General features: G+C 39.8%; 2 protein-coding genes across 10 annotated transcripts in view; one reads left to right on the forward strand and one right to left on the reverse strand.

The window, feature by feature from the left end:
- Positions 1-12,692, forward strand: part of LOC145530960 (uncharacterized) — a 78,589-nt gene extending 65,897 nt beyond the window's left edge. The window contains exon 5 of the mRNA XM_081552288.1: positions 12,486-12,692. The gene's annotated coding sequence lies outside the window, so the exon portion shown is untranslated. The remainder of the gene's footprint in view (positions 1-12,485) is intronic.
- Positions 1-24,103, reverse strand: part of MPP7 (MAGUK p55 scaffold protein 7) — a 289,092-nt gene that overhangs the window by 9,888 nt on the left and 255,101 nt on the right. For 8 of the 9 annotated variants that reach the window (XM_081560899.1, XM_081560898.1, XM_081560900.1 and 5 more), the window contains 2 exons: positions 20,818-20,988; positions 3,977-4,057 (listed from right to left, as the gene is read on the reverse strand). In XM_081560899.1, the coding sequence (XP_081417025.1) occupies positions 3,977-4,057; positions 20,818-20,988 (252 nt within the window). Of the gene's footprint in view, positions 1-2,965; positions 3,024-3,761; positions 3,833-3,976; positions 4,058-20,817; positions 20,989-24,103 lie in introns of all 9 variants that reach the window. The other variant, XR_014074097.1, reaches the window with a different exon arrangement.

Here is a 24,103-nt window from a genome sequence, read left to right on the forward strand (position 1 = left end):
CCAAACAGGAAAAATTCAAAGACAATAATGCTTGGACATAGCACATCCAAACAACTCAAAGTGAAAGAAAAGTAAAGAAAAGATCTTGAAAGCATCTAGAAAATAACAACAAAAACAAAATCACAGTACATATACAGGGAATAGATACATGAGTTCAATGACTACAGATTTCTTACCATATGCATAAAATATCAATGAAATTGTATCTTTAAGGTACTAAAAGAAAAGACCTTCCACCAAAATACCTTTCAGGATTAAAGGCAAAATAAAGACTTTCTTGAATGAAGGAAAACTAGTAGAATTCATCAGCAGATCTGTGCTAAAGGAAATATTCAAGGAAGTTTTTCAGACTGAAAGGAAATATTAAGAAGGAAGCATATCTTCAGAAATGAAGAAAGAACAGGAAGAATATATAGTTGAGTAAATATAGAAGTCTACTTTTTTCTGCTTAAGTTCTTTAAAATAACATAAAACAGATTTAAAGTGAAAGTTGTATTATCTGTTGGAGTTTTCAACGTATGCAAATATAAACATTTGACAACTACATAAAAAGAAGTGGAGGTATAGGGACTTACATAATTGCAAGGTTTCTAAATTTTATATGAAATGTCACAAAGTTACTTAAACTGTGAATGGTCAGATATATGCATATTGTAATCCCTAGAGCAACCAGTAAAAAAGCAATGCAAAGAGATATAAGCAGAGAGCCACTAGGTAAGTTAAAATGGAATACTAAAGGACATTCAAATACCACCCTCACAAAGTAGACAAGGAATAAAAAAGCAAAGGGAATAAAAAAACAAAGGGACTAAACGGAAAACAATAAAAGTGTGGCTTAAATCATTTCATCAATTCAAAAAATGTTAATGGTCTATATATTTCTCTTAAAATGCAGAGAGCCATAGAATGGGTGAAAAAGCAAGATCCCAGTACATACTGTCTACAAGTCTACAGGAAAGACACATTAAATATAAAGACATGGATATGTTGAGAATAAACAGAAGATGATATACCATGTAAACAGTAAGCATAAGAAGGCTGAAATGGCTACTTAGATAAGATACCTCAAGGCAAAAGAGAAGAATATTTTAAAATGATAAAAGATAAATGTATAACAATTGTAAGTTTGTACATACATAATAACAAAGCAAAATTGGACTGAGTTAAATGGAGAAGTGGACAATCTCACTATCAGAGTAAGAGATTTCAATGCCCCTCTTGCAACAGTTGATAGGGCTAGACAACAGTGTCAGCAAGACACAGGTGATCTGAACACCACTACCAACTTCCTGGGTCTAGTTAATGTCTACGTAGCATCACATCCAGTAACAGCAGATTACACATTCTTTTCACATGTAAAATAGTAACAGAAATTAACAAAATATTTTTAGAAAACAATAAAGGAAAACAAAATTTAAAAACTGAGTCACACTGATAAAGATAAAAAGAGAAAATCACCAATATAAAGGATGAAAAAGGGGTTGTGGGAATGGAGATTGTGGAGTTAAACATCAAACAGAATACTGGTGGTATAATCAAAGCAATTTTTCTCCAAATAATCATGACTCTGCCTAATAAAGTCTTTTACGTGCTGCGTGCTAAGTCGCTTCAGTTGTGTCCGACTCTCTGTGACTCCATGGACTGTAGCCTGTGAGGCTCCTTTGTCCACGGGATTTTCCAGGCAAGAATACTGGAGTGGGTTGCCATTTCCTCCTCCAGGGGAGCTTCCCAACCATCAGCTAGCAGATTCTTTACCACTAGTGCCACCTAGGGAGCCCAAACCTATCTAAAATTCTAAAACTGCTTTCAAAAATATCTTCTTTAATTAATTAAATCATCCACACTCGATACTATGGCTGTATCTACCACACACGTCTAATACAGTGAATCACCTGGGATGCTGGCTGTGAACACAGATTTTCAGGAATTCTGTCAGATCTCCAGAAGGAGAATCTCTCTGGAACCTCAAGGGATTCTTATTATCAGGCAAGTACGGAAAACATTGTTCTGGGGATCTTTTGACATTAGCACCTGTTTAAGAAGGATAATTACTCCTTTAGGGATTTCTTTGGGGAGTCTCAGCCCTAGAACATTTCTGGATGTTGTTCATTTCTGTAACAACTTTAGATGTAGATAGTATGTAAACAGATGGATACACTGAGTCCAAGGTGCCGTGGTGACTCTTTGTGATCCCATGAACTGTAGCCCACCAGGCTCCTCTGTCCATGGAATTCTCCAGGCAAGAATACTCAAATGGGTTGCCATTTCTTTCTCCAGGGGATCTTCCCAACCCAGGGATTGAATCTGGGTCTCCTGCATTGCAGGCAGATTACTTACCATCTGAACCACCAGGGAAGTCCAAGGTGCCTTGAATAATATCAAAACTACCAGGGAGGGTTACATTTGATAGATTTATTAAGATTTATCCTCTTCAAAAGAAGTTAGTTTTTACTCCAGGTAGTAGTGGTAACGAACCCACCTGCCGATGCAGGAGACATAAGAGACGTGGGTTCGATCCCTGGGTCGGGAAGATCCCCTGGAGGAGGGCATGGCAACCCATTCTAGTGTTCTTGCCTGGAGAATCCCATGGACAGAGGAGCCTGGCAGGCTACAGTGCATAGTGTGGCAAACAGTTGGACACGACTGAAGTGACTTAGCGCACACACACTCATTGGGCTACAGTAGAGAGGATCTGGAGCTAGAAAGGCTTGTGTAGTGTTATGTGGGAGGAAGAACATGAAACCTGGTTTCAAATCAAGTGCAATTATTGCCTATAGAACTTCTGGGTAAGTCACAGTATCCTTTTTACCTGTTTTCCTCCTCTGTGAAATGGGGATATTGACCATCTTATACCATTGTTGGGAGGACAAAATAAGACAAAGGCAATGAAGAAACTACTAAATTATCAAATTTGTTTTTTCCTTTGTAATCAGTTTTCCTCTAGGATTTATCTGTAATCACTCACCTGTAAGCTTATTAATTGCTTTTCAAGATTTTCTAATGACTTGCATATTACAATTCAGCTTTTGTGAGAGTAGTACATAATTAAAGGAAAAATAAAAAGAAACTGTTTAATTCCATATTTCCATTTTCCCTTTACTTTCATCTCTGTTGGTAGAAATCAGCAACCTTATAACTTATGGCTAAAAATGATTATAAACAATAACTTGGAAAAATGTAGTAATAAGGTAACAGAAAACTATAATTTTAAAATAAAGTCAAACTCATCCAAAACTGGAGAACATTGCTAAGGGCAATATACAAACAACTTTTTTTTTTTTTTAACATTACTAAAACCACTTAAAAAGCCAACATTTCAATCTAGTCTTTTAGATGGCTCCCTAATATCAACAAATTATTAAGTAGTCAAATGGCATTTATTCTGAATTTCAAAATGCTTCCAGGATCATGTTGCATTTGTAAGCATGCCTGTGAAAACCACTTTTATAAAAACAGACCTAATTCTCTATACTGAAAAGAAGCCTTCCGCATTCAGATTATTTGGCCATGAAAAGCTCACTTAACTATATGTCAATGACTACAATATGAAAAGTAATTAAGAAACATTTATATTACAAGAAGCCTCCTTTAGCTCTCTGTAGTTTGGTCCTTCTGGCCTTAAAGCTTGTTGAAAACTCTGGAAATTAAAGAAGTAGAATACACTTCTATTTAGAAGAAAACTTGTAAGTAATAATTTAATGTCATACATGTACTAAAATTCACCACAAAAACTGAGTAGGGAAGCTGAAATCAACAAATACCTTGCCTGTGTAATCTGGGGCTTATCCCTGAACTTTCAGGCCTCGGTTTCCTCCTCTGTAAAATGTGGTGGCTGTAAAATGTGGTGCATAAGGTCACTCTGTCCTCCCCAGGGCTGGGGTGAAGACTAGCTGTGAATGCTGGCAGCCAGCGTGCAGCACGCGTGCTGTGTGAGTGCTGGGCCAGCATGCGTAGCATCAAACAGTACAGAACTTACGGGGCACTGTGACGCCATAGTGCTGTGTGTCACTGATCAGCAGCTTTCGTTTCAGTTCATTCAAACCTACTCCGACAGGACCTGAAAGACAGAGTAACAGACATTCATCCCTCAACAAAACACCATAGAAACATTCCTACAACTGACCCGAATCCATGAGACAGACTGAAAATGTGTATCCAACTTCATATGCATCCCAAGTAGAGATTATCTCTAGTCAAGTTGTACATAAGAAAAAACTAGGGAGTTGCCTGTACATAAGAAAAAGCTAGGAGTTATCTGGTGGTTTTCCTACTTTTTATTTTTTAATTATTATTTTTTGTATTTCGCTTTTCTACTTTTCAAATTTAAATTCCCACCTTGCCATTAAAAAGATTAGAAATCTTTGTTTTCTAATGTACTCAAGAGTGTTTGAGTACATTAACAGGTAACAGTATTCAGAGGAGCTTAAAATATAGGTTCACCTTTAAAAAAAAAGTGGAATTACACAGTCTGGATAGGGATCCCTTCAATTTTAAACATTTTTTGATCTTAATAAAAGAAAATCTTTGAACATTGATTTTAGGTGCAAACCTAGTTATCCATTTTAAATTTGCACAACTGTCAGCACCATGTCAAGACCCTCTGCAACCCTGTATATTCTCAGTTGGTCCTTAAGTCTTTGAAAACTTGCATAGACCTTGTGCTGTGCTGTGTGCTTAGTTGCTCAGTGGTGTCTGACTCTTTGCGACCGACCCCATGGACTGTAGCCCACCAAGTGGAATGGGTTGCCATGCCCTCCTCCAGGGGATCTTCCCAACCCAGGGATCATACCCAGGTCTCCTGCATTGCAGGCAGATTCTTTACCGTCTGAGCCACCAGGGAAGCATAGACCTTACATATTCAAATCAGTGTGCATGTTTAAATCAGGTTGTTCAGCGTACTGAAGGTTGTCCAGTGTACTGAACAACCTGGAGCAAACAAGGCATATGTAAAAGCTCTGAAGAATAAGAGATGATGCGTGAAGTCTGCCTTCAAAGAAAAATAACTAGGTTGGGAGACACGAAATGGTTAGGAGACAGGGGCCAGAAAACAGCAGTTTCAAACACAAGTCTGAAATCGAAAGTCAGAAGGACACAAGCCCTGACAGCTGCCCACAGCGCTGCCATCAGGGTCTGTTTAGTGATGGTGTCACCCTTGAGTGGTGACACCTGCCTCCACTCTTCCCTTCAGCTGAAGCCCCAGGTGGCTTCCCCAATGGCTTAGTGTGTGAAGAATTGGCCTGCAGTGCAGAAGTCCCAGGTAATTCCGATGTGTCCTTCAGAGCTCTGCTCAAACAACCCGTTCTCAGGAGTGTCTCTCCTGCCCCTGTGTCTCATCCTTAAGTTATCAGAGTATCCTGACATCTCCCTCATAATACTTAAAAATCGTATTAAACAACTGGAGGATGCATTGCTTAATGGCCCATCTCTACCACGAAACAGAGGCACCGTGAGAGCAGGAATCATATTCTGTTGTTTCCCTTCCCCATAAGGTCAGCCCTCCAGATTGTCGCTGAATGAACCTAACTTCTAGGGCTCCCATCACCACCTCAGGCTCAGGAGACCTCAGCGACACGGAGAACAGAGACGCCCACACATGCATTCCTCAGAGTCCTCCCCGGAAACACACCCATCTAGATCTGGCTGCCCCCACCCCGCCCCCCCCAGCCTTCTCTCCAGGCGCAAGCCCGACGCCTTCTCTTAGGAACGTCTCTTCCTGCGTCTTCACTGCTCTTGCTTTCTGTTTCAAGCTCCTTCCCAACAGTACTCAAAAAGTTAATATTGTCACATACCTTAAAACTGTAAGAATGACCAGGGAAACTCAAAAACACCTCCCCCTAATCTTATATTCTCCTCCAAGTCCCTGCACACTCCTGTCCCAGCATCTCTAGGCTTTAGTCACTTCTCACCAGCAGCACCCATTCTTCCTCCACCGGGAAGAGAGTCAAATGCGAATCCTTTGACAGGTCTGCACAGACTGCATGTTGGGAGCCACGTCTCAATAACCTTCATTCTTGCCTCTCTCCGCACACTCTGGCTACATGAGACCCCCCCACGTCCTGGAATGTGGCGAATTCTCCTTTGTGCTGCCGGGTCCTTATCACATGCCTCTCACTTTTGCAGAAACAGTCCTGTCCTTTCCTGGCCTGCTAAGTCATGCCTGTTGTTCGGGATTCAGCTTAGCTGCGGGATTTTTCCCTAACACTTTAAATGTGGGTCGAATGCCATGTTCTTGTGCTCCCTGTACTTGCGCGTCAATAGATCACACTCTGTCGTAGTTGCCTACTTGTCTTTATCCTCTAACAGACTCAGCGATGTCATCTGTTTGTTCACCAATTGCTTCCTTTGGCAAAATGTAGGCACTCATTAGTTTGCTTTATTTATTTCAGTTATATTCAGTAATTACTGAGCATCTAATGGCTCAGATGGTCAAGAATTTGCCTATAATGTGGGAGACCCAGGTTGGATCCCTGGGTCAGGAAGATCCCCTGGAGAAGGGTGTGGCAACCCACTCCAGTATTCTTGCCTGGAGAATTCCATGGACAGTGGGACCTGGTGGGCTGTAGTCCATGGGGTTGCAAAGAGTTGGACATGACTGAGCAACTAACCCTTCACTTCACTTCAGTCATCATGCTGTGACAGAAGTAAAACTATTTGCCAAATGAACCCAAGGCGTGGGAGTTAAAGGAAGAAGTGTTTGCACCTAGAATGTCTGGATGTGCTGGTTAGAAAACATGCTGTTTTCCCCTTCCAGAACACCCATGGTGGATTCATGTCAATGTATGGCAAAACAAATACAATATTGTAAAGTTAAAAAATAGAAAATAAACTGATTAAAAAAAAAAAAAAGAAATGCTCAAAGTCATAACAGAGGTCGGTGGAGCTCACATTTGAGCTTGGCTCCTGAATCTTAAGACAAGCAGAAGGTAGGGTGATGGATTTGCCTCTGCAACAGTGAGTTTGAGGGGCAGAAATCCATCCCCCTAAGTTCAGGAAAGGAGTACAGTGTGATAGGAGGTGCAGGGTGGGGGCCTCCCTATGAGTGAAGCAGAGGGGAGAAAAAATGATGAGCACTGATTGGTTGTCTCCAAAACCCAGGCACCATGCAGGGGCTGATGCGTTTTATCTCCTCTGAAGGGACCAACAACATTTTGAGTAAGTGCTCAAACTTCCTCCTTTAAGTAAAAACAGAAAACAAACAAGAAAAACAAGGACGATGCTTTGTGGATGATGCAAACCTGATTGTATATGCTCCAAAGAAAATGAAAAAGAAGCAAAGAAAACACTAAAACTTAACTAGTGGGTGGGCCCTGGCCTGCCTGCTGCCCACCAAGACACCAAGAACTAAAGGGGGACATGAATTCACTGCTCCTTCAGCAGGTCTAAGTTCTGGAGTACTTCCCAGAGTGTGAGCTAATTTGCTGAGTGAAAGTCTAGCATTTTTCCTTTTTTTTTTTCTTTCTTCTTCTACCCATGCCAAAAAACCACAGTGATTTATTTTAACTCTGGAAGAAAAAACTAGGTATGTTTGAATTAGTGGGGGGAAAGTATGCTGCTTTTTAACGTGATACCCTTAAATTTGGACTACTTTCAATTCCAGCCCTTATAACCTAACTCTTACTAGGGACCTTGCTTTATTGCACACCCACCGACCATGCCAAGAATGTGCAGTGGCAAATAATTTTAAAAATTTCCCCTAGATTAGGTTATTTGAAGACATTATCTTCACGGTGGGATACTGTGCAGGATACTCTCACAAAATAACTAAAATAGGGACATAATTTTAATCATTCTTACTTCAAAATTGCCTGGCAGACCAATAAACAGCATTCACCATGCCAGGTCCTTGAATCAATTCTGTTATCCATACTGGTGAAGTTCTAGATGTTTTCCTCTTTTAGATCCTGACCTTAAGATCACATCTTATATCTACACTCCTGTCCTGTTCTCTTCTGTTGTAGGGCATATGCTCAGTTGCATCCAACTCTGCAACCCTTGGACTGCAGCCCACTGGGCTCCTCTGTCCATGGGATGCTCCAGGCAGGTTGTCATTTCCTTCTCCAGGGATCAAAGGGCATACACTCACATTTTTAGCTGACTGGTTTGTATTTAGACTACTTACACCACAGTTGGCTTAGGGATGCACACAGAGTTAGGTTCATTCATATGCCTGTAACAAGACACATTCATCTGCTTTTCAGTGTATAAATTTTTTACCACAATTGGTGAAATGCACTGACATGTATGTATACAAATAAGTTACTCTAGAGTTTGTGTCCCGCTGTAGTTGTTCAGGGCTTCTATTGTGGCTCAGATGGTAAAGAATCCGCCTGCAATGTGGGAGACCTGGGTTTGATCCCTGGGTTGGGAAGATCTTCTGGAGAAGGGAACGGCTACCCATTCCAGTATTCTGGCCTGGAGAATTTCACAGACTGTATAGCCCATGGGGTTGCAAAGATCGGACATGACTGAGCAAGTAGTTGTTCATGCTAAAGAGAAGCAGAGAAGACAGTCTAAATAGCGCGTATTTAAATCACAGACAGCAGGCTTTGGAAAGGCAAAGATGATGACGATACAATGTGGTCAGGCTTGTGTCACATGGTTCGTATACACCATGACTAGTCTTCAAAACATCCCTGCAAGAAAGGTATTATTATCCTCGCTTTACAGATGAGAAAACCAAGATGATGAAAGGGCAAGTAATTTTCCCAAGATCACACATTTGGAGTGTGGCTTAGCTGGTATTCAGAAGCCTGTGCGTCTGCTCAAGAGCCCACATTCTTTCCACTCAATCCATCATCTTATCGAAAGAATGCTGACAGGATACAGGCTCAGGTAACGAGGTGCTCAGCTGTTTTGTAGCTGTGACCCATAACTTCACAGAGTCTTTCACCCCATTCCAAGTTGCCTCGCACTTTAAACAGTGATGAAAAGTTATACTTGTGGGATACAAGACTCAGGCTACAAAAAATGGCAGAAGTCAAATCCGGTGAACTCAAAACTTACCCCGTGCAGAACTTCTGAGAACTCTAAACTAAACTTAATGAAGATGACAAGCATACCAGGTCTGGACAACATACACAGGGCATGTCTATCCAGATTCTTGATTCAGGACTAAGGAAAATCAAACGGACTGATGATATCAAAGGGGAAGCCAAAAAAGCACATTAAAAAATCATTTTGGAGTTCACTAATTTGGAATGCATGCAATAAATGTTATTCATACAGTGGATGGGCTTGCTAGCTTTAAAAACAAAGGAATGACTCTATTCAAAGCAGAAACATAAATAAGCATCTGTTTCTTTTTTTTTAATCTCATAAGAATTTAGAAAATCATTTTGCATGCAAATTCTAGAAAGAATAAAGCCATGAGTCATCTGCATTAGTTGAAATTCTTATACAAAATACATCAAATGGAGAATTAAGATAATTAGAAAGGTATATAACTTTCTTTTTTGGCTGTAGATTATAATTTTATTATGTATTTTCACCCAGAATACCACAGCAGTGATAATATGTCTTGTGTTCCTCAGAAAGGCATATTACTTTCAATACTTGAATGCATTTAATTAGTAACTCCTTTCTGAGAGTAGGCAAATGTGTTGTGTGTGGTTTTATATAAAGGCTCATTCATTTCAGCCACAGAAATACAGCCCATTTGGGGGTTAATAAAATGATGCTAGTAAAATTTCTATTTAAAGCTTTACATTTGTGCCCATTAACTAATGTAAAAATGCCTTTATTTTTATCTTATAAAGAAAGATTTTGGAGGGTGGGGTCAAGATGGTGGAGTAGGAAAACTGAGCTCACCTCCCACCATGAGCACACCAACATTAACAAATATTTACAGCGCAACTATCAATGAGAACAACCTGAAGACGAGCAGAAAAGATCTTACACAACTAAAGATATAACAAGTCCACAAATAGAGGGGTAGGAGCGGTGGAGACAAGGTATAGTCAAGACCCACCCCCCCCAGGTAGGTGACCCACAAACAGGAGGAAATTTACAATTGCAGAGGTCCTCCCCAAAGAGCAACGCATCCGGGTCCCACATCCGGCTCCCTAGCCTGGGGGTCCTACATAAGAAGATGAGCCCCCAGAACTTCTGGCTTTAAAGGCCAGAGGGGCTTACTTTCAGGAGAGCCAGAGAGCTGTGGGGAATAGAGACCCCACTCTTAAAGGACAACTACAGAACCCTACACACTCTGAATCCCAGCATGGGGCAGAAACTTGAAAGGAAATTTGGCGTTTTTCCCATTCTACTGTTTTCCTCTATTTCTTTGCATTGTTCATTTAAGAAGGCCTTCTTATCTCTCCTTACTCTTCCCTGGAACTCTGCCTTCGGTTGTGTATATCTTTCCCTTTCTCCTTTGCTTTTTGCTTCTCTTCTTGCCTCAGCTATTTGTAAAGCCTCCTCAGACAACCACTTTACCGTCTTGCATTTCTTTTCCTCGGGGATGGTTTTGGTCACTGTCTCCTGTACAATGTTATGAACCTCTATCCAGAGCTCTTCAGGCACTTTGTCTACCAGATCTAATCCCCTGAATGTATTTGTCACTTCAACTGTTTAAAATCGTAAGGGGTTTGATTTAGGTCTTAGCTGAATGGCCTAGTGATTTTCCCCTACTTTCTTCAATTTAAACCTGAACTTTGCAATACGGAGCTGATGATGTGAACCACAGTGAGCTCCAGGTCTTGTTTTTGCTGACTGTATAGAGCTTCTCCATCTTGGGCTGTAAAGAATATAATCAATCTGATTTCAGTACTGACCATCTGGTGATGTCCATGTGTAGAGTCGTCTCTCATGTTGTTGGATGAGGGTGTTCTTACACTTGATGTAAGAGGCTATGATGTTCTTATGTCAAAAAATAAAAAAAGCCACGCTGACAGTGTACTTTGAAACTTCAACCGTCTACTTATTTATGTTATAGCACAAAGCCTGAGTCACTGAACAGTGAATAATTATTTACTAGAACAATAATGTATTACTATTGTGAAAATCATGTTTACAGAGACCAATGAAATCTGGTATTTTTTTCCAAATGACACTCATGTAGTCCTACAAAGAGTTAGCATAAAGTAATTTCTAATTTGTAAACATCCAGCACAGAATTTAGTTGTAGTTTTTCTTAAGGCTGATGAATTTAATAATGTACATCGGGATGGGTGGTACCTTACACATAAAAGGTCAATATGCTAAAAATCATAGTATTAATCTGTTAGGAAATAAACTTCTCAGAAAGAGATTCAGGTAGGTAGAGATTAGCCCAATTAGTTTTAACATACTGTACACTCATCTAAAAGCCATACTGTATGAGTAAGATAATTTTTATTTACATCTAATAGTAAATTGTATATTGGAAAGAAATCTGTTGCTCTGACCAAGTACTATTCACTTCTGTTACTGATATTTGAACAGGCTGGCACAAACATGAAGATGGTATATTATGTGGAAAGCAACTGACACAGATGCAGCTTTTACTGCATGTTTACCTTCAGTGTACCTGTACTGCTTAACATGACAATCCTTCTGCATTTTCTCCCAGACATTTTATGGTATTCGCCAGACTTGTTGCTCTTACTATCCAATGAAATATCAGAATTACTGAAGACTGCAATAAATATCCAAACTGTTTTTGTGACCTAAAAAAGCCACACTTACTCATTTGATTTACTGCAAAACAAATCAAATGAAATCTCTAGGCATCCCTTGGATCAGACCCATGTTATAAAAAGTCTACTTATCATATTGTAGCACTACAATATTTGCTGCCCAACGCATAAAATAAAAACAATCAAGCTACTTGACTCACAATCTTATAATGACCACATTAGTGGGTGGCTGGATTTTTGTGTTGGGGAGGACAGATCTGTTTATAAAGCTCGATTTAAAGTTCCCTGGGAATCAAACTACATAGAAAACATAGCAACTTAGCAGTTCATAACGAGCCTTGAGAGAAATTGATTTTCTTTCCTCTGTTGCTTTCATAGTGAGAGAAAAAATGCAACTAATGAGGCATCAATTTTTATGTTGCTGTCAGGAGGAGGAGAAGAAAAAGAGGAGAAGGAGAATGAAAAGAAAAAGGAAGTAGGAAGCTTGTTGAAACAGCACTATTTTTTCCAAAGCAACTATTATACCAGACTTAGATAAGAATGACTTTTAAGTATTTGTCTCAACCTTGACTCAGGGTTATGACAAGAGTGCAATAAAACTAAAAGGCAATATAAAACCATCCTGAGTCTTCCTTAGCTGAGTAGAACAAAGCATGGACAATTTCCTTACTTAACAGTTTGTTCAAAAATGCAACTTTTTCAATGAGGCTACCATGATCTTTATTTAAAATGGCCAATGCCCAAATCCCCTGATTCTACTCTGCTTTTATATTCTTCTACATCACTTATCATCCTCTAAGTACAATATGATTGACTTTATTATTTATTAATAATCTATTATGAATGTGTTTTCTGTCTGTATTTCTTTCCCAGGGAAACAGTGTTTGTGCTCTTCAGTGATGGACTCACGCATCTAGAACAGTGCTGGGCACCGTCCGTTCCTTCCTACACAAATCCACTGAGCAAACATCAGTGTGATTTATGCCCAGAAAGGTTGCCAGAGTGTAAACATGTAAGACAGACCAACAGCATAGAAAGCCAACTGTGGTTCTAATAAAGATCATATTTACCTCTTATATACAAGGATTATAATTTTAAATTCATCACACACTCATAGACTCAATTATTACTTTGGCGTTTACAGTTGTCCATGTAAAACCCTGCAGAGCAGACTCTTTATTCCCACCAACATTCAATCAACCTTCAACAAAAGTTATAGGAATTCTGATAAACATATTAACATTTACAGTTAGTCTTGACTGCTTACTTTCCTCTCTGCTTTATGTGGAAGACTTTTTGTTTTGCCAGTTTTATGGGAAAATGGTGACAGTCTTATAAAGGTCGATTTATTCAAACTACTTCCCCAAGGCAGACTTTAGGCGACATATAAGACTCCGCAGAAAGGAGAAGGAATAGTACTTCATGCTCAAGCTAGAAATGTGAAATATACAGAAAGATTTATTGTCAGTTTCCTCCTATGTCTCATAACCAGACAGAACAAGTCACAAATTGTCTGACTATCCGCAAGATGAATTTGTGCTCTTTACTGCCTTAAGCTGTGAAATGTTTTAGTAGCTTTTTAACACCAAAGCTTTCTCCCTGCTCCCTCTCCCTGCAAACATGCACTTAGTATTTGGCTTTATTACTTTACTCTTTAAAAAGTCAGGTTTCGCTAAAGATAACAGTTATATAGAAAATGCACTAAATTTAGTATACTTAGTTTTAACATACTTTTGGAAAATACTTTTAAATGCAGAGGGGAATATAACAGAAACTGTCACAGAGGTGTTTTAGTGGCTGAAATGTGGCTTGGAATAGCATCTTTTCAAAATGAAGAGAAAATTAAATACTTCTGATCAAGGTTCAAAGTCCCCTGTCGTATTTTTGCTATGTGAACAACTTGGATAATTTTAACTTCCTGAACATTAAGTCCAAGAATTAAAATCACACAATATTATGGTTAAAAAAAAAAATGTAGAGATTCTGAACAGCCTTTTAATGATACTTATCTAACAGTTTCAGGGCAAACACCATTATTCCCAGTGGCTTTGTGAATACTGGGAGGAAAACAAATGAGGCTGGAGGAATATGCTTATATTCTTTCCATCTCTGTACATTATGGGCTTCCCAGGTGGTGCTAGTGGTAAAGAACCCACCTGCCAATGCAGGAGACCTAAGAGACATGGGATCGATCCCTGGGTCAGAAAGATCCCCTGGAGGAAGGCATGGCAACCCACTCGAGTATTCTTGTCTGGAGAATCCCATGGACAGAGGAACCTGGCAGGCTAGAGTCCATGGGGGTCACAAAGAGTTGGACACAACTGAAAACTTAGCACACACACGTTATAGCATCTGAGAACTATTTTTTAAATATAATTTTTACAATCAGGAAAGGCAAACAGTTAATGCAGGAACAATGAGAATTTCCAAAATTTTAATCCACTACTGGACACTCTCTTTTAGATGATGATAAATGGCTAAATGATCTAATTTATTAAGTATTTTGAACACTGAGCTTCCAAATCAGCAGAGGCCTATTCATATTTGAACATTTCAATTTCAATAGTATTTTTAGCTAAGATACAAGAGCTCCATTTTATTAAAACATTAGTAGGGCCAGGTATTGGTCTAAACCTGTTGTAAATATTTCCTTTAGCTCTCAAACAAACTTAGAAAGCAGATGATCTTGCTATTTTCATTTTTTAGATGAAGAAACTACAGCCAGAGGAAATGTGAAATGTGCAGATGTCGTGTCCCCAGATACTGAAGTACAGAACTGAACAGGGATGGGCCTGTCCTGCCCAGAAGTCTGCTTGTCACCGTCCACACTGTCCTGCACTCTATTATCATGGGACCTAATAGACGGAGATTTCTTGAGACAATAAACGGATACCTTCAACAGTACCATATGGGACAAGCTGGAAGATTTTCTGAGTGGTGAGCACATAGAAGAAAGTGAATAATGGGAAATTCTTAGAAGCCCAGTCTACAGAGGCCACAGCGCAGAAGACAAAAGACACAGCTGAACACCACTTCCACACCTCCACCTGCGCAAGCAGTCCTGATTTTAAAAGGTTTCCAAACCCTTCCTTTAGTAGAAACAAGAGAAGTAGTTTGTGTGAATTTAGTATTTTAACGTGATTTTCTTTCTCTGTTTCACACAGAGATACAGGATATTCGATTTGCCTGGGTATAATATGTACTTTAACATCACAAAAAGATAAGACCAGTATTCTCCATTAAGTCTGTTCTGCTCTAGTGCAATAATACGGACTTTAAAAGTTCTTCATGATTAAAAACTATCTTTTACCAGCACTTGTTCCCAAATAGGGAAATGAATTGTAAGGAGTTAAGAGTTTCATATACTTATTCTTCCAATAAAAATTTCAGAATAAAGACTAAAAATAATAATAAACCAGTTGCTCTAAACACATAAATATCACCGAGCAAATTCAGAATAGATTGAGACAATAGATTGTCTATTAAGACAAAATCAGAAGTTTTAAAACCATCATTATAACATATGCATGACAAAGAACAAAATGGAAGTGTGATGCTAAGAAAAGTAGAAAATCAAAATACTGGGTTGGCCAAAAGGTTCGTTTCGATTTTCTCATAAGATGTTATAGAAGAACTCAAGTGAACTTTCTGGTCAACTCAATAAATTGCAGCCAGTTGGCAACAATCAACAAAGGTGCAATGGGATGACCCAGAGAAATGGGATGGGGAAGGAGGTGGGTTCAGGATGGGGAACACATGTAAACCCATGGCTGATTCATGTCAATGTATGGCAAAAACCACTACAATATTAGTGGTTATTAGCCTCCAACTAAAATAAATAAATTAATAATAATAAAAAAAAAAAAGAATGCAATGGCAACTGAACCCAACCAAACAGAGCAAGGGGCTTCCCTAGGGTGTATGGGCGGAGCACTTCAGTGCCACAAGGAGCAACAGGTAAAAAGCAAAATGCAGAATCTCTGGCCTCGCCTGGGACTCCCAGATCAGAACCTGCAATTTAACAAGATTCACAAGTGACTCAAATGCCTTTCGAAGTTTGAGAAGCGCTGGAGTCCAGGCTGGCTGAGTCAGGATTGGTGGCCTTGGGGATAGTGGGGGCCTCTGTCTACACTATCATGACAGGACTGGGGGACTGAAGGCTGTAGACAAAGCAGATGGTAAGAGCAAGCCCAGGAATCCTCCCTGGTGGCCGAGAGGGCTGCGGGGTTGGGGGCAGCCGAACATGTGAACAGATTGGAGGAGAGAGCAGGCAAACCTGCTAGGATGCTTTAGCGAAGTGCTGGCAAACTCAAGGATCAGGAAAGTGGAACAGTCATGCCGTGTGCAATGTGGTGCCCCATGTGGCCAGCGCGGGGAAGGCAGAGTTGACTGGACCCTGGCCCACCCCCTCCTCCAGAGGAAATGTGACTCAGGCTGGGGCTCTTGTGCACAGAGAGGCTCTCAAGAGACTCAGAACTTAACTTTCACAGAATGTCGAGGCATCTGTTAGGAAAATGAATGGAGGGCCCTAAACCAAAGGGAAAAAGAGAAAAGTAGGATATTCAGGACTGGCACACAGTGTCGATACAGCCCTGATTTTGCAGATCAGAAGCAGTATTCCACAGGGAGATGAGGAACAGGCTCTGGTCTTGAACTGTCTGGGGCAGAACGGGCTCCACAGCTTAGAAGCTGGATCCAGGGCCAGTGACTTACTTTTCTCATCTGTGTGCTTGAGTTTCTTCTTCTGTAAAATGGGGACATGAAAAGTATTTACCTCATAGTCATAGTGAGGGCTGATGAAATAATAACAGCATACCCCTGAGCACAGTGCCTGGACTCAATACAGATCAGCCACTGTTATGACACAGGGCTCAGGAAGGGCGGGACCTGCCTAAGAAACAAGTTAAAACTGAAAAAACAATTGGGACAGTTTGAAAGCCGTTGGAAACAGCAGAGAGTAAGAAAACATTACAGTTAGATCTCAGTTTGTAATAGAGAAACCTAAGTCACAAAAAGGGGTGTTTTAGTTGTTGATGAAGAAATGCAATGAATTATTTACTCAAGGCCTGGAAAACTCCAAAGAGGAAGGACACGTTAGTGGGGAGAAATGCATAGCAAAGGAAATAAGACTCTTCCCTGACTACACCACTTTGAAGCATCAACACTACGCATCCCAGTGTGGGATTATCTTGGAGTTAACACCCCTTTGGGGAGATGAAAGGAAAATTTCCCCTGAGAATCAGGTCTCAGAAACCTAAGGAATTCCAAGAAGGAGACAGTTAAGAGCAGTCACTGCAGGCTGAGTGATGTCACAGGCTGAACAACTAAAATTAAAGTGAAGAAAGTCCTAGGATCTTGCCTAGAGGATAAACATACAGTGACAAGAGCAGGCAGTATGTGATTAGAAACTAAGGCACCTGGCTTACTAGAGAGATCCACATTCAACTTAGAGGTCAGGTGCCAGGAACCCAAAGATCAAGGGACAAAGGGGATTTAGGGCAAGATAAGTGCCCACAATTAAATTAGCCTCAGGACTCCCCTGGTGGTCCAGTGGTTAAGAATCCACCCTCCAACGTGGGGGAAGCAGGTTTGATCCCTGGTTGGGGAACTAAGATCCCACATGCCGCGGAGTAACTAAGCCTGCACACCACAACTACTGAGCTCACGCGCTGCAACTAAGACTCAATGCAGCCAAATAAATTTAAAAAATAAAATTAACTTCTTCATTAAAGATTTTACCCAGATATATTTTAGTTCAATGATCGTGGATCTAGACAATCAGTGCTCATGTAAAGCAGCACCCAAAACACTGCAGATCACTATGATTTGGAGCTCACAATAGAATGCTGTGATACAGATTTCTGGGAGCATTAATTTAGCTGAAAAGGTAGTTGGGGTGATGCTGTGTTTTTATTCTGTCCCAATGCCGTTTGAAACTGGGTGGGAGATATGTCAGTGAGGGCTGTGTTGTCCAGTTCTGAGGAGGCTGATTGGGAATGCCTGTCTCCACAGAGGCAAGCTGTGTATGATGGGAGTTCCAGCTTCACGCTGGCGGGGGAAGCCTAACACAGCCTGTCTGTCCCACTGATTACAACTGAAACTTCTGGACAGCACACATAATGCAATGATCTGGGGGTTCTGGAGAAGCAAACAAAAGGAGGCAGAGTGTAAAAGGAAGTCAGGTCCGGAGAGGTGAGCCCCAAGGAGGTGTGGTGGTGGTTTAATCGCAAAGTCGTATCCGACTCTTGCAATCCTATGGACTATAACCTGCCAGGCTCCTCTGTCCATGGGATTCTCCAGGCAAGAATACTGGAGTGGGTTGTCATTTCCTTCTCCGGGGGATCTTCCCGACCCAGGGATTGAACCTGGGTCTCCTGCATTGCAGGCAAATTCTTAACCAACTGAGCTATGAAGGGAAGCCTCCAAGGGGTGAAGGTTCCCATTTTATTTTTCTTCTCTTCTTTGGCTTTTCCCAGAGGATGAGGCTCTGTCTCAGAGCCGCATCGTGGAGCAGCAGGCTGTGCAGCTGAGATCCCACAAAAGTTGTGATGACTGAGATGAACCCAAAGAAGCACAACAGAGGCTCTGAGAAATGAACTAAGATGTAAACCAATGTCTAAGTCTCTGTTACCCCAAGGGTCATATGCATGGCTCAGACCAAAAGCAGTGAAGAGCCTGGCCTATCCTGGGAGCCTATCCAGGTTAATAGCCTGCTAAATACAGCATAATCCAAGGGAATTTAGTAAGACCCAAACTCTATATGAAATAATGTTCAGAACATCCAAGATATGGAACAAATGATTCGACAAAAAGAAGGTAAAGGTGAACAGTTCTCAAGGAGAAATACAATCAACAAATGCCAACCTTAAAAAAACCCTGATGCTGGAATCATCTAAGACGAGAGAGTGGCTAAGCTTCAGGAGGTAAAAGTAAACACACTTGAAATGAATGGGAACATATAGTTCTTATGAAATAAGCAAAAACTATGAAAAAGAACTAGTAATTTCCCAAATGAAGAAAATATCTGAAAGAAAAAAAATTGCTCAGTGGGCTAAACAGCAAAACAGATAATGAGGAAAAGAGTCAGAGATCTTGAGGAAAAAAAAAAAACAAGAAATCATCAAATTTGAACAACAGAGAAGCTCTGAGAAAAAACTTGTAAGAATTTGTGAGACCACCTTAAAGGGTCTAACATATTTGCTACTGGAGTCTCAGAGTAGAGGGGAAAGAGGTTGCGTCAAAAAAAATCTTGGAAAAAAAAAATCGCCAAAAATTTGATGAATGTCATAAATTTTCAGATTTGAGAAGTCTGGGAAATCCAGACAGGTTAAATTCAAAAGACACATTGTAATCAGTGCTAAAAATCAAAGATGAGGAAAAAACTTGAAAACAACTAGAGAATAATTACACATAGAGATAAAGCCAAAAAGTCATCAGTATATTAATATCAAATAAGAAAAAAAAAATCACATAACCCAAAAGAAGGCAGGAAAGGGGAACAAAGAAAAATTTTTAAAAGTACAAGGGGCCAAACAGAAAACAAATAATAAAATATCAATAGCAGGCTTAAATCCAACCATATCAATAGTTAAATATAAATTTAATATAAACATATATGTGTGTGCTTAGTCGCTCAGTTGTGTCAGACTCTTTGCAACCCCATGAAATGCAGTCCGCCAGGCTCCTCTGTCCATGGGGATTCTCTAGACAAGAATTCTGGAATGAGTTGCCATGCCCTCCTCCAGGGGATCTTCCCAACCCAGTGATCAAAGGCAGGTCTCCCGCATTGCAGGTGGAGTCTTTACCAGCTGAGCCACCACAGAAGCCCTATATTAAACTTTAAACATATCAATAAAAGACACTGATTATTAAATTGGATAACTAAAACAAGACCCAATACTATCCTGTCTGAAAGATACAGATGGGTTAAAGTAAAAGAAAGTGATGTACCAGGCAAACAATAAGCAAAAGAAAGCTTGTGTGGCTATGTTATATATCACATAAAGTGACTTCAGGATAATGAATATGACCAGGGGTAAAAAAAGAACATTACAGAATAAAAGTGACTTCACTAAGAAAACATAATACTCCTAAATGTGTATCCACCCAGCAACAGAGCTTCTAAATCTATTAAGTAAAAGTGGACTAATGTGAAAAGAGAAATAGACACATCTACAGTTAGAGAATTAAACAGTCTTCTCCCAAAAATTAACAGAGCAAGTGGACAAATAATTAATAAAAATACAGAAGACCTGAATAATAATATTACCCAACTTGACTTCTACAGTATGTATAAAACACTCTATTCAACATCAATGGAACACATTCTTTTAAAGTACACACAGAACATTCAACAACACAGACTGTATTCTGGGCTAAAAAAAAAAAAAGAAATTCTGACAAGCTTAAAAAAATAATTGAAATCATACAAAGCATATTCTCTGACTATAATGGAATTAAACAAGAAATCAATAGCCAAAAAGATACCTGGATAATCCCTAAGTATCTGAAAATTAAATAACACATATGTAAACAATTCACTGATCAAAGAAGTCACAACAGAAATTAGAAAATATTCTGATCTTAATGATATGTTATAAAAACACAATAAATCAAAAGTTGTAGGATGCAGTGCTTAGAGGCAAATTTAAATTTATGCCCAGTTAATACTTAAACATTTTTAAAGGGGTTTTTGCTCAGTAATCAAAAATTCAACTTGATAAAACTAGAAAAAGAAAAAGAAATCCAAAGTAGGCAGAGAAAGGGGCTTCCCAGGTGGTGCTAGTGGTAAAGAACCCACTTGCCGATGCAGGAGACACGAGACATGGGTTCGATTCCTGGGTCAGAAAGATTCCCTAGAGGAAGGCATGGCAACCCACTCCAGTATTCTTGCTTGGAGAATCCCATGGACAGAGAAGCCTGGTGGGCTACAGTCCATACGGTCACAAAGAGTCGGACACGACTGAACTTAGTACGCACACACTGCTACAGAGAGAAGGTCCAGTAAAATGCCAATCCCATGACACAGATATTTTGAAAGTCTCAATGTCGTAAGTACAAAAAGACTACAAAGATTTCATTTTAGAAGCCAAAAGGTGTTCAAGATAAGATTTCTTTTTTCCACTTGAAAACTTCCAGCACTGTGCCCTCTGAAGTTAAATTCTCACTGTCTCACTTCCTCAGCATCACACAAACCATCACTTACCAACCAAGACAACGAGTCTGTATTTCTCATTCGTCTGCCGTCGATAGGGTGTTACTTCCTCATATGTGGGCACATCGGCTGTGTCATACTGGTCACTCTTCTTGCACTCATACATGGATTTATTTGTTTTCTTATCTTTTCTACTAAGACGGAAACTTCTTCTAAAACCAGCTGCAAATACCAAAAAAAAGCTATTTTTAGCAGTTAGAACTAAAAAAAGACACCCCCTCTAAAAAAAAAAATTTAAAAAAACCCTCAAAGTTGGGCTGGATTTTATTTACCATAATATCATTACCAGTGCACTGAGTAATAAAAGGGAAATAGATCCTCCATGATTTCATTAAAACAACTGATAAAAGAATCATCTAACATTTAATTATATAGTTATAATATTTTATTTGCTTCCCAATCATAAAGAGTTGTTTTCAAAAATCAGGAAACAAAATAAAGGGGTCAGATATCATAAATAACATTTTTTCACAGACTGATGAACACAATTTTAAGAAAAAGTTAAAAGCACTGCAAAAACCTTTTAAATATAAATGATGAATTCTCCCATTCATATATACTAGAATCTTTTACACTGTGTTCTAAGCACAGCCTAACAGCATCTCTGTGGCACAGACAGCATCTATTGTTAAACAGAAAGAAAACTAAAGTTAGGGAGAGCAGTGTCCAAAAGGCCTCTGCTTGGATCAGGCAGACAGAACCAGACTATCACCGACAGCAAGTTACTTCACTGTTCTGAGACCTCAGTGGGTGGAGTAAATGACCAAGCCTCAGGTTCTTTTCTCCTTTAGAAATTCTATGCTAATATTGAAGTGAATAGCCATTCCCTTCTCGGGGCATCTTCCTAACTCAGGGACTGAACCTGGGCCTCCTGCATTGCAGGCAGATTTCTTACTATCTGAGTCATTAGGGAAGCCCTTTATAATGTGAAGCTGACTGAAATTTGAAAATAAGTTTCCGAGCCACAATTGTGTACTCTTATTAATACCGTGTCATCTTTTACTAAAACACCTTTTCAAGTATTTAAATAAGTTTCCTGTCTGCTTAAACAGCTCCCTCCAGCGCACTGCTGTCATTTGAAATGTTGGCTTAGAAAAGCAAAGGCAGAAGTTCCTTGTCTCAGGCAAATCCTATTTCATTCTGCTTGTTCTTCACATAGTTATATCATTCTGGTTTAATGTCTTTTCTTGAAGAGTGGTATTTACAATACACAGCATTCAAGGATTCTTGGCCTAACCAACACTCTCAAAATCCAGACTTTAAAGGGAGGCAACAGTCTGCTTATTACAGTATGATAAATATTCTATATCAGTTCCATAACCTAAAACAAATGCAAGCATACTTTTAAATGTATAAAAAGAGATTCTCTTTAAAAAGAATACTAATCAAATCTGGTAAACGGGAAAAAAAACTTTAATAAAGGTATTTTATAATAAAATGCAATAATGTGCATTTTAGAGAACACAAAAATAAATATCACTATTGGATTTAAAAATATTCAAAATAAAGGCAACATTAAAAAAACAATTAATGAACGTCCATGGAGTTCTATCACTCACCTATAGATTCACAGTTTAATAAAAATCAAAATATTAAGAATGGAGTGATAAATGATAATATGTTCTGATAATATGTTCCTGGAACCCACTAAGAGTCGGTCTGATCTTGAGATACTCAGATTATTTGAGGGAGAAGATTTACAAAGAATTTGAAACAAGGAAGTCAGCTGCTCTAATAATCTCTTATTAAAGAGAAAAGGAAAAAGCAAACAGAATAAATGATGAAACATATCATCTTACAAAGAAAGGTGAGATTTCCGGGACAAAGAAGAGGAAATGTACCAACCTGGTCCTAGGATGAAGAAAAGATGGGTGAATTCTAAGAATCTCAGCTGCACAGAAAAGTCAAACTTCTATGGTGAGGGTCAGAGGACAAACTGTAATTAGGTTTTGTATTTTTGGGGGAAAGACTCATGAGACATCCTGTAGTATTAGCAGGTAGAACTAAAAATCCCTTCACAATTATTCCTCATATGGAGGGAAGGGTTTCCTCAAGTCACTACAAACATCTGGCACAGAAATGGATCGAAGACATACATGCCTCATCCACAATGAATCCAAAAGTGAAAACCGGAAAAATTCCTGATTGACGAATCCCAGCTAAATCCTGAATTTCAGTGAAAATGCTTACCTAATGGAGTCTTTATGATTAACTGAAGTTTTCACCTTTGTCATAAACAATAATGAGATAGTAGGGGAAAGGGAAAAGGGAACCAGATTTCTAACATGAGATCTCCATGGACATGCAGGGTGAGGAGCTGGGGGTGACTTGGGGGTGTGAGCTGTACAGCACTTGATACAGAAAAGGTACTTCATTAAAGCAAAAGATAAATCTTTGGTGGCTCAGTGGTAAAGAATCTGCCTGCCAATGCAGGAGACGTGGGTTCATTCCCTGGATCAGAAAGATCCCTTGGAGAAGGAAATGGCAACCCACTCCAGTACTCTTGCCTAAGAAATCCCATGGACAGAGGGGCCTGGTGGGCTATATATATAGTCCATGGGGTTGCAAAAGATTCGGACATGACCTAACAACTAAAACCACGACAACAGACTTTCTAAACAGGATTTTTAAAAGGCATCCCCTAAAATTCTGCTATCGTTCCTGTTTCACTTCCTTAATGTAAATTTCGACAAAGAAAGCCAGACACATTTGGGATTTTCACAAAGATAACCATACAAAGCCGACAAAAACGACAAAGCACCCCGTCCATGAAGGTTCAGAGCTGGAGCAGCCCCAGAGGGGAGAGCGTCAGGTTGCTGGGACCCCGCCCGGCCAGCGCATCAGGGACACTCCTGCACTGGCCCGCACACCATGACACGGCCCTGACCTCGCTCACATGTTTTCCAGGTGGCCACGACCACGCATGCGGAATTCCCACAGGTTCTGAGGCCTGAGCATCTTGGCCTAGCGCCTCGTTTAGAAAACAAAAGGGGAAAAGTCAGCCAGGTCCACTGGGATCCCATGGGTGCAGGGGCTCCTCGCTGAGCGTTAAAGGCTCAGACCTGGGTCACTGGCTTCCTTACCAACTTGGGTGACTCGCCAATGTTTTAAAACCTTTCTGAAGCCTCATTTCTCAGCTTTAAAATGAGGATAATACTATCGACCTCTCACACGATATTAAGGATTAAACAATTTATGTGAAGCATTTGCCCAGGACCTGGCATATGGTAAATGCCTTACACAGTAGACAGAGACTAGCACCTGACTGGGTCCTACC

The sequence above is a fragment of the Giraffa tippelskirchi genome, chromosome 13, assembly GCF_054371585.1.
Source record: "Giraffa tippelskirchi isolate mGirTip1 chromosome 13, T2T-mGirTip1v1.2.pri, whole genome shotgun sequence".
Classification (NCBI taxonomy): Eukaryota; Metazoa; Chordata; class Mammalia; order Artiodactyla; family Giraffidae; genus Giraffa; species Giraffa tippelskirchi.